The sequence below is a fragment of the Hippocampus comes genome, unplaced genomic scaffold, assembly GCF_001891065.2.
Source record: "Hippocampus comes isolate QL1 unplaced genomic scaffold, H_comes_QL1_v1.1 scaffold307, whole genome shotgun sequence".
NCBI classification, from domain to species: Eukaryota; Metazoa; Chordata; class Actinopteri; order Syngnathiformes; family Syngnathidae; genus Hippocampus; species Hippocampus comes.
Window position 1 is genome coordinate 398,913 of NW_017805337.1, and position 9,660 is coordinate 408,572.

Here is a 9,660-nt window from a genome sequence, read left to right on the forward strand (position 1 = left end):
ACGCACGCACGCACGCACGCACGCGGACACCGTCGATTTGACAGAAGCTTGACGCAGCGAGAGCAGCCTGAAGCGAGCAGACTCCGGAGAGTTTTGGGAGGAATTTTTCACAACGCGCCCGTTCGCCGCCACCATCTCGCGGTCGTAACGCGCCGCGCCTCGGACCGGATCTCCAAATTCCCGAGTCGATTCACTTGTCAATCGCGACACGCATTTGTTCATCGGCAAGTTAGTCGATCGCCACTGAGCGGTCGGAGGCGCGGGTTCTCGACCGCCGTCACGTGTTTTCCCACGGTCAAGAAAAGGGAGTGCTCCACGACAACGCGCGGCACCTGAATGTCGTTTGGAGCGCCGAGATCGAATGTCTTCCGGAACAGCCAAACGGCGTGTACCTGCCCGCCAGCCCCCGCACGGGTGCGCTTCCTCCGCTTTTGTTCAACGATTTTTCCATTTCTTTGAAGCGGAGGGACTGGTCACCAGAAGGGAAATGAAATCGAGTCCTTGCAATGTCTCCTATGTCAGCGTTGAAGACGATTTGCAAGAAACCTGTCGCGGACGCACACGATTTTCCCCGTCGGGCCGCGAGTTCGACACCGGCGTTTCAATGCGTTTTCCGCAAAGCCCGACTGACACGCGGCACGCCGCCCGTCTGAGGGTACCGTTTGTCTGTCGGTCTCCGTAGGCGGGCACACGTCCCAGGACGAGAAAATCGCGGCCACCATTTTGATGGTGCAGCTGGACGACTTCCTGAGAGGCGCCGCCGTTCAGTTCACCGAGCACCAGGGGGAAGAGTCGCTCACTTTCCTCGGATACTTCAAAAAGGGACTCAAGTACCAGGTGGCTCACTTGCGCACGCGCGCCTCGCTTGACGTTATGTCACGGCAGCTACGTTGTCACGCCACGTCACATGACCATGTGTCGCCGTCATGTGACGTGGCGACACATGACGTCATGACGTCGCCCGACGTCATGACGCGAGCTCACGCCAGGTGGCGCCGTGTGCGTTTCAGAAAGGGGGCGTGGCCTCCGGCTTCCAAAACGTGGTGTCCAACGAGGTGAACGTCAAGCGTCTGCTGCACGTGAAAGGGCGCCACCGCGTGCGCGCCACCGAGGAGGACCTGACCTGGGCCAGCTTCAACAAGGGCGACTGCTTCATCATCGACTTGGGCAAGGTGAGAGGACGAGGCGCCGTTTTTCGCCGGCTTCTCTCTCCGCCGCCGCTGACGGGCGGCCCGCGTGTGATTGACAGAACATCTACCACTGGTCGGGTAGCGACAGCAACCGCTACGAGCGGTTGAAGACCACGCAGCTCGCCATCGACATCCGAGACAACGAGCGGCGAGGGCGCGCGGAGGTGCACATGATCGACGAGGGAGACGAGCCCGAGGAGGTCATCAAGGTGAGGCGTCGCGTGCCGTCGTTGCGCGGCGTTGCCCCCCGAGACGTTGGACCGCAGAATCCTTGTCGCAACTCGTTCCTCTCGAGTGACTGCGATGGCATCCAACCGGGTTCCGCACTCGCGTTCTCTCACTCGCACTCGGATCCCTCACGCGGGGGCGTGCGAGTCATTCTGGTCACGGGCCACATGGCGGCTTTTGGCTTTCCCTCAGAGGGCCGTCGTGACCCTCAGCCCACGGAAATGTGTCATGGCCTTCCCTCGAGACGTCTAGCGCACGTCGCGCATTGACGGATGAGCTCGTTTTGAAATCGGACGCCGGTCGATACTTGTCGGTTCAACTATTTATTTCTTTATTTTTGTCATGTCTTTTAAAGGGGCCCAAAAAAAACACTTGCGATAGCTCATGTCTCAGCGTTGCTGAAAGTCAAGGCGATTTGCAAGAAATACGAAGCGCACGCCCACGGTTTGCCTTCGCGGGCCACGTGAAATGATGCCTCGGGCCAGATGCGGCCCCCGGGCCGCGGCTTTGCGTCCTTCCCCGCGTGAGAGCCGGAGGTCTCTGTCCAACGCCTCTTCTTTACCCTGTTGGGTTCCGTTGCATTCTGCTGGAGTCGACCGGTGTGGTATGTGGTTTCTCTCAGGTTCTGGGGCCGAAGCCCGACCTGCCTCCGGGAAGTTCCGATGCGCACGCGGTGCAGAAGGACAGAAGTCCGGCGTCGCTCTACATGGTAACGGCGCAACACGACATGAATGGGCGAGGCGCTACAAGAAAAGCAAAGACGCTACGGCGACAGACCGCGGCCTCGCGTGCTAAGCTGTCCGCCGTCGCTAACGCTTTCCCGCGCAGGTGTCCAACGCTACGGGCAAGATGTCGCTGAAGGAGGTGGCCCCGAGGAACCCCTTCAAGCAGGCCATGCTTTCCAGCAGTGAGTGCTACATCCTGGACAACGGCCAAGATCACAAGATCTTCTTCTGGAAAGGTAACTAGACAGCCCAACGTCCAGATGCTGACGTTAGTTACGCCGCGCGGGGAAAAAGCTCTGCGGTTTTCCCCGAAGAGTCTTGGTTCTTGACTTTTTCAGTGGGTGAGCTCATTAGTTAGCGAGTCGCGGTCAAGGTCGCAGTCTTGAATATTCCCAAGCGGATGTCTGACGGCAAACAAGTCGGCACATGAGCTCACGTTAGCGGCTTGCGCGCAGGTCGCGACTCCAACGCGGAAGAGCGCAAAGCCGCGCTGAACTTGGCCACAAAGTTCATCGCGGACAAGAACTACTCGGACAAGTGTCAGGTAAGCGGTCGCCCGCGCGACGTTTCGCCACGGAAGCGCGCGCGCCTCTGATGGCCGAGACGCGCGACCCGCCACAGGTCCAGATTCTGCCGCAAGGGGCCGAGAGCACCCTGTTCAAGGACTTCTTCGAAAACTGGCTGGACAAAGACGAGACCACGGGTGTGAGTCAGGCGTACACCAAGGGCAGCGTCGCCGTCGTGAAACAGATCCCCTTTGATGCCTCCAGTCTCCACGGCAACAACCTCATGGCCGCGCAGCACGCCATGCCGGACGACGGATCGGGGAAAGTGCAGGTACGTCCCGCGCCGCTTGCCTTCGTCTTCCGCTTCCCGCTCCTCGACGCGACTGGTCCGTGCCGCTTCCTGTGGTTCAGGTGTGGCGCGTGGAGGGCGGCGGCCGCGTTCCGGTGGACGCGGCCACCCACGGCCAGTTCTTCGGCGGCGACTGCTACCTGCTGCTGTACTCGTACAAGTTGGACGGCAAAGAGAAGCACATCATCTACATCTGGTCCGGTGGCACGTTAGCATGTTAGCATTGAAGGTCGGCCCTTGACCTTTGTTGACCTTTGTTGACCTTTGCCCCCTTTAGGCAAGGAATCAAGTCCAGTAAAGATGAGCTGGGAGCCTCCGCCATCTTGGCCGTCGCCCTGGACGACTCCATGGGAGGCGTGGCTACGCAGGTCAGACTGACTTTTAGTGGCCAAACGGGCGCTTCCTCGCATCGGGGCCGGCTCATCGAGTGAGGCTACTCGATCGCGTACGGGGGTTTGCGGCCGACCGCGCCTGCCGGTCAATCGGCTCGGCTCGGCATGTTTGCGGAGCGTTATCGCTTTGAAACGGACTTTGCGTCAAATCACAGCGAGGGAGGCCGGCGCCGCGCTAAGCCGGCTGCATGGTAACGGCTGCCGCGACGTTGTTGTCGCTGCGGTCCAGGTGCGTGTGACTCAGGGCCAAGAACCTCCTCACCTGCTGAGCGTGTTCGGGGGCAAGCCCCTGGTGGTGCACCTGGGCGGGACGTCCCGCAAGGGGGGCAGCACCGAGCCGAGCGCCACCCGCCTCTTCCACATCCGACAGAGCTCCACCAAGGCCGTCCGGGCCGTGGAGGTGGGTGCGGACCGCACGTCGTTCTCGCCCCCCCCCCGCTCTCTCTTTCTGACTCGTTTCTCTTCGGCTTTGGCGTCACAGGTGGCGGCGGACGCGTCCTCTCTCAACTCCAACGACGCCTTTGTGCTGAAGTGGCCCAAGGGGACTTTTGTGTGGAAGGGTCGCGGGGCCACGCCGGAGGAGCTGGCCGCCGCCAAACACGTGATCGGCATCCTGGGCGGCGGCGCCCCCGTCGAGGTGGCCGAGACCAAGGAGCCCGGTCAGCAACGCGCGAGCGAGTCTCGAGATTGCCTCATCCCCACACGAGCACGCGCGCGCGCACAAGTCAAACTAAACGGCCTCACCGGCGAAACCTTCTCCTGCGCGCTAGCCCGTTTTCTTGGGCTCACACGCACTCGGGAATCTGTTGGTCACCCGTATTTCCTCGACGCTCTCTCACGCGCACAGCACAACGGCTTGACACGGCGACTGAGAAACTTTTCTCACGCCGCCGCGAGGCCTTCTCGCTCCTAAATTCAACGGCGTAACACACGAGCACAACTTCTGCCGCGGACGTGATTGAGGATTACTTCTGAAGCGTTCACAAGCTCGGCCGAGGGCTCTCCGAGTATCGCTCTCAAGACGCATTGCAGCCGTGTGCGGTGGTGCCGCTGACCTGTTGTTGTTGTTGTTGCTGGATGCCACCAGAGAACTTCTGGAAGGTGCTGGGCGGCCGCAAGGACTACCAAACCTCGTTGACCCTCCGGACCGCCAAAGTGTGGCAACCCCGACTCTTTGAATGCTCCAACGCCAGCGGACGCATCCACGTGAGGACAAATCTCCTCGTCTTGTCTTTGTGGACTTTGTCATGTGTGTGACCCGATCGGATCAAAGCGACGGAAAGGTCTTGCTGCCACAGGTTGGGGGGCCGGGGGCAATATCTCGCTATGCCGCCAGAAGTGTCACGTCCTAACGTGATCAATGTTATGTTTTAACGTGTGCTAAGTTGCGTGTTAAAGCATCCCGAGATGAAAACTCGACCCCGTCACCATGTGAACTTTTCTCTTTTCTGCTGCGGCAGCAACACTCCGCCGCTACGAAAGAAAGCTAAGATGGGCGGAAGGCGGCCGTGTCGCCTTTCGATTGGGCCTCCGCGTGGCTTTGCCCTTGGCCCCCCGCCGGGCCTTCCTTATCGACGGCGCTCTCGGCACGCGGGAGACGGTGGGCTCGCGTCGTGTCGCGCGGATTCAGGTGGGGGGGCGACTTTGGAGCCTCTTGCTGCCACAGGGGATCTCATCCACCCAAAACGGGCTTCGGCAACTTCGCTCAGTCCACGTGGCGACGCGCCGCGACTTTGCGGTCTCGGCCGGTTTGCTCCGTTTGACTTTGATCCCAGAGCAGACGACCTTGAAACAAGCGGGCCTCGGGCTCTCTTCTCGTCTTGGTCTCGAATCGGCCACTTGGGTGTCACACGGGTGTCTCGCGTGCAGGTGGAGGAGGTCCCCGGAGAATTGGACCAGCTGGACCTGGAGACCGACGAGGTCATGATTCTGGACACGCACTGCCAGGTAAATTGTCTGCGCTTTCCGATTTGACTTTTGTCTTCGGCGAGCAAACATCTGACACGAGGAAAGACGGTTTGGGATGTTTCGTTTGATCTTCCTTGTTCGGTTCAGCTCTTCGTATGGATCGGCAAGGACGCCAACGAGACGGAGAAAAAAGGAGCGGCGCGCATCGGTGAGCCCAACGGGACCCTTTTTCGACGCCGAACGTCAACGGCGCTCGCAAACTTTGCGTGTGTGTTTGTCGACCCGACAGCCGAGGAGTATTTGAATTCGGACCCGAGCGGCCGCCACGGGACTCCCATCAGCACCGTCAAACAGGGCGAGGAGCCGCCCTCCTTCACCGGCTGGTTCCTGGCCTGGGACCCCACCCTGTGGGACAAAGACCCCCTGGCCATCTTCGGCGCACGTTGAGACACAAATTGCTTTGCCTTGTCGCGTACTCTCGCGTCGCCTGCCTTTTTGTCACTTCTAATCCAGTGGGCGGAGTCATCTCGGTCGCTAATCATCTCTCAGCTCGCTGCCAAAGAAAAAAAAATGTTGACGGAAAGGGAAAGTCGAGTCACACTCTGGCCAATTTCATCGCTGCCTTGGGATTAACGCTTTCAAATTTGCCAGATTTGATTTATTTGTTTGGTCTTTACACAGCGAGAGATACGACATCGGACAAAGATAGCCACGCCAAAATGTTTTTATATGTATGGTGAAATCTACACACAAAACTGCAAACACTGAAATGTTCTGCCTGTCATTCAAATCTTGGGTGTATGCAAAAAAAGGAAATGATTTGAAGGGCGCAACTATTTTGAATTGACGGCCCTTTTGATGGCTCATCAAATTTTTAATTTGGCCACGTCGTCGGCCTCAAAACAAATCGGCGCTGCTCGGTGCCGAGCCAAAAGATGAGTGAGTGGCCCTCGACCGGGGGTGTCCGCAGTGGGTCCTCGCGGGCCGCCGTCCCGCCCGTTTCGCGGCTCTGCCGGGAGCAACGCGCCTGATTCAAATCATCGGGATGCTTGTCATGCTGCTTCCCGGCCGGCTCATCGGAATCGGCTGCGTTGCGGCCGGCGGAGCCGGGAAACGGGCGGGACGGCGGCCCTCCGGGCCCGGCGCTGGACTCTCGTCTCTCTTTTTGGCAGCGGCTCATTTGAAGACTTCTTGCCCTTCCGGTCACACCGCTGTTTTGTGTGGAATCTTCCTTCCTTCCTTCCTCCCTTTGCTTTCTGCCTGCTTGCAAGCCGATTTGGATGGGAAACATTCTGAGGCTTTTCAATAAACATCGGAACAAGTGTCGCTGTGAGCGTGTGTTTGTCACGTGGCTCCTTAGCCTCCCTGTGCGTCAGTGCTGACTGGCACTTTGTTGGGATTAAGCGGCGGGAATTAAGCAAGGTGGCCGCTCGGAGCCCCCCCACGCCCCCCACCCCCACCTCACTCGCTCACTGGCTCTTTGGCTGGCCGGCTTTGGCTCGGACCTCCCGGCAGACGCGGACCTGCTTGCTGGCTCGGCGGCGAGATGACTCAAAAGGTGGTCCTGATCACAGGATGTTCCTCTGGCATCGGCCTGGCGCTCGCCACGCGCATCGCCAAGGACGAGAAGAAGAGGTTCATGGGTAAAGACACACACGCACCCAAAAATTAATTTGAACGCGCCGCCATGCAATGCACGCTTGCGACGGGATTCGTGATTTTCTCGAGCTGAGTGAACGTCGTGCCCCCGAGGCTCGGTAAAAAGCAGCGAAGAACCGACGCTTGGCGATCACGCACTCCATTCGGTGAAGCGACACGGGCAAACGCCACGAGAAAGCTTCGCCAATTGTCAAAAATCTCTTTGAGTAAGCCAAGCGGCAGACAGCGAACCCTCGTTTTTCGCTGCGGGTTTCGTTCCAAAGAGAACCCGCGAGAGGCGAAATCCGGGACGGAGACGGTGTAACTGCCCCGAAAGGTTTTCTTACGGGTTTCCAAAGACTTGACGCGTCGACCGATGGTCAACGGCCTTGATTATCCGCACGTCCATCGCCGACGAACTCGCACTCTGGCCAAAATACCCAACGTGCCCGCGGACAACGTGGCGACGTGCCTCTCGACAACACAAAACAGGCATTCGTGGTGGCCACGTGGCGCCTTTTCGACTCGGATTTCGCAGTCATCGCAAGAAACGGGAGGTCTTGCCGTATGTGCGCCTCACCCGTTTCGCCGCTTCCCTCCAACGGACGCAACTCCTAATCCAGCTCCCGCCACTCAGCGTAACCCTCAGATTTGACAGCGGAGGGGGGGGGGGGCACCAACCTAAATACGGGTGCAGTCTTTGTCGTGTCCCCATCACGTGGAATGGGACGGGATTTTAATCGTGCCGTGAACTTAAGTTACGGTCGGCTTCATTTCGGACGCCGAGGTCCACCGGCTGACGTGGATCCGGCAATGATGACGCCACAGCGGCGCGGTGTTCCAAAAGCATGTGTGTGTGTGTGTGTGTGTGTGCGTGCGTCAGGGTACGCCACCATGAGGAACGTGAGCAAAGGCGAGGCGCTGGTGGAGGCGGCCGGCCGCAGCCTGGGCCGCACGCTGGAGATCAAGCAGCTGGACGTGTGCGACGAGACGTCCATCAGGGCTTGCGTGGACAGCCTGCCCCAACGCAGGGTGGACGTCCTCAGTGAGTGGCACCCGCCCGCGTGCGCGCCGAGACGCGCGGAAATGTTGAATCCGACAGACCGACCGCACTTTTGCTGAAGAGTGGAAAACAAACAAAGCAAAAAACAAGATGTCACACTTTGCACTTGAATTATACTTCAAAATCTCCCATTTTTCAAATTTGATATGGTAAAGTCTTTTGTGACGAGATGCCGGAACGAATATGAGGAAAAGCATTCCAATAAGTGATTGCGCCTTATTGGGATGAAAAACGTGCGAAATGCCCCTCCGCAAGAAAAACGAAAAGAAATGTGGCGGCAGCAGATTTCGGGCCCATGGTAATCCCTCCCCAGGTGCTTTTCGGAACGGGGCGGATGGAAACAGCCGCCGGGGCTCTTTCGGTCGCTGAGCCGGTTGACAGCGAGCCGATCGGCTGCCGACTCGCACGCCGCTAAACGGGCCGGTGGAGGACGGAGGACGGCCACCCCGAGCGGACAAAAATAATGCCGGCGCTCCTCGGGCCTCGACCGTACCGATGGCGGCAAATGGCGTCCGTGTAAACCTCGCAAAGGTTTCTCCAAAGCGCGGGCGAAAAACAAAGAACCCCCCCAACTCGGCTTCCGTGAAGCGTCAACCCCGCGGCAGACGACGCCTGCTCGTATTTGCTGGCGTTGAATTTCAATGTTTGCCTGGCGTTTGACTTGCGAGCCGTCCGTCACTTCCCCTGTGAGTCAGTAACGCCGGCATGGGCCTGATCGGCCCCATCGAGTGCCAGTCGCTGGACGAGATGAAGACGGTGATGGACACCAACTTCTTTGGCCTGGTGAGGCTGCTCAAGGAGATCCTTCCCGACATGAAGCGGCGCAAGAAAGGTCACGTGGTGGTCATCAGCAGCGTCATGGGCATCCAAGGTGCAACTTCCCGCCCGCCGGAAGAGCCTCTGAGCAAATAAGCGCTCACCCCCCCCCCCCATCTCCCTCCCGCAGGGATCCTCTTCAACGACGTCTACGCCGCGTCCAAGTTTGCCGTGGAGGGATTCTGCGAGAGTTTGGCGGTGCAAGCGCTCAGGTTCAATCTCAAGTAAGTCGCACGCAGCCCTTCTTGGCGCTTCTCAGAAGGCCGCTCGCCATCAACCGGTCCATCAGAGACCGGACCTGAGGCCTGAATAAGAGTCCCTCGGCGGTGCTTTCCAACTCTGACGTAGCAATTGGGGGTGGCCCGCTGCTTTTGGCCCCACCCACCTCCGGGACATCTTGGGCTCAAATGTCATTTTCTCCCCTTTTGACTGAGCGCCATCCGTTTTGCTCCAGCATCAGCCTGATCGAGCCCGGCCCGGTCATCACCGACTTTGAGCGGAAGGTGTACGATGAGGGGCTGAAAACGGACCTGAGCAACGCCGACGCGGTGACGGCGGACATGTTCACCAACATCTACCTGAAGAACTACAAGCAGATTTTCGAGACGCTGGGACAGACGGCGGATGACGTGGCTGAGGTACGTGCCCGCCCGAGTGACCCCTCTCGGGACCTCTCTCGGGGACCGCCTTGCTGGGGCTCCGGAGCCACTCAAGGTCTCCTGGAGCAGAGGTTATTCCTGGAGGACCGCCGAAACTGAAGGCTGTTTCAGAGCACCTTGCCAGAACCGCCCTTCCGGCGCCTCCGATAGGGTCCTTCCTTGAGCAATTCGTCCGGTGGGTGTGTG

General features: G+C 59.2%; 2 protein-coding genes across 4 annotated transcripts in view; both read left to right on the forward strand.

Moving 5' to 3' along the window:
• Nucleotides 1–6,620, forward strand: part of scinla (scinderin like a) — an 11,107-nt gene extending 4,487 nt beyond the window's left edge. Inside the window, exons 4-18 of one of the 2 annotated variants that reach the window (XM_019871781.1) lie at nucleotides 683–837; nucleotides 1,011–1,172; nucleotides 1,250–1,399; nucleotides 2,041–2,127; nucleotides 2,247–2,379; nucleotides 2,599–2,687; nucleotides 2,765–2,980; nucleotides 3,061–3,194; nucleotides 3,276–3,366; nucleotides 3,620–3,790; nucleotides 3,872–4,049; nucleotides 4,478–4,596; nucleotides 5,260–5,337; nucleotides 5,446–5,506; nucleotides 5,588–6,620. In XM_019871781.1, the coding sequence (XP_019727340.1) occupies nucleotides 683–837; nucleotides 1,011–1,172; nucleotides 1,250–1,399; nucleotides 2,041–2,127; nucleotides 2,247–2,379; nucleotides 2,599–2,687; nucleotides 2,765–2,980; nucleotides 3,061–3,194; nucleotides 3,276–3,366; nucleotides 3,620–3,790; nucleotides 3,872–4,049; nucleotides 4,478–4,596; nucleotides 5,260–5,337; nucleotides 5,446–5,506; nucleotides 5,588–5,745 (1,982 nt within the window). In that variant the 3' untranslated portion in view covers nucleotides 5,746–6,620. The other variant, XM_019871782.1, reaches the window with a different exon arrangement.
• An 85-nt stretch (nucleotides 6,621–6,705) lies between these two features.
• The window catches only part of LOC109516947 (retinol dehydrogenase 8), a 4,121-nt gene continuing 1,166 nt past the window's right edge, over nucleotides 6,706–9,660 (forward strand). The window contains exons 1-5 of one of the 2 annotated variants that reach the window (XM_019871785.1): nucleotides 6,706–6,941; nucleotides 7,820–7,981; nucleotides 8,691–8,870; nucleotides 8,946–9,039; nucleotides 9,270–9,453. In XM_019871785.1, coding sequence (XP_019727344.1) covers nucleotides 6,845–6,941; nucleotides 7,820–7,981; nucleotides 8,691–8,870; nucleotides 8,946–9,039; nucleotides 9,270–9,453 — 717 coding nt within the window. In that variant the 5' untranslated portion in view covers nucleotides 6,706–6,844. Of the gene's footprint in view, nucleotides 6,942–7,615; nucleotides 7,982–8,690; nucleotides 8,871–8,945; nucleotides 9,040–9,269; nucleotides 9,454–9,660 lie in introns of those variants that run through there. The other variant, XM_019871784.1, reaches the window with a different exon arrangement.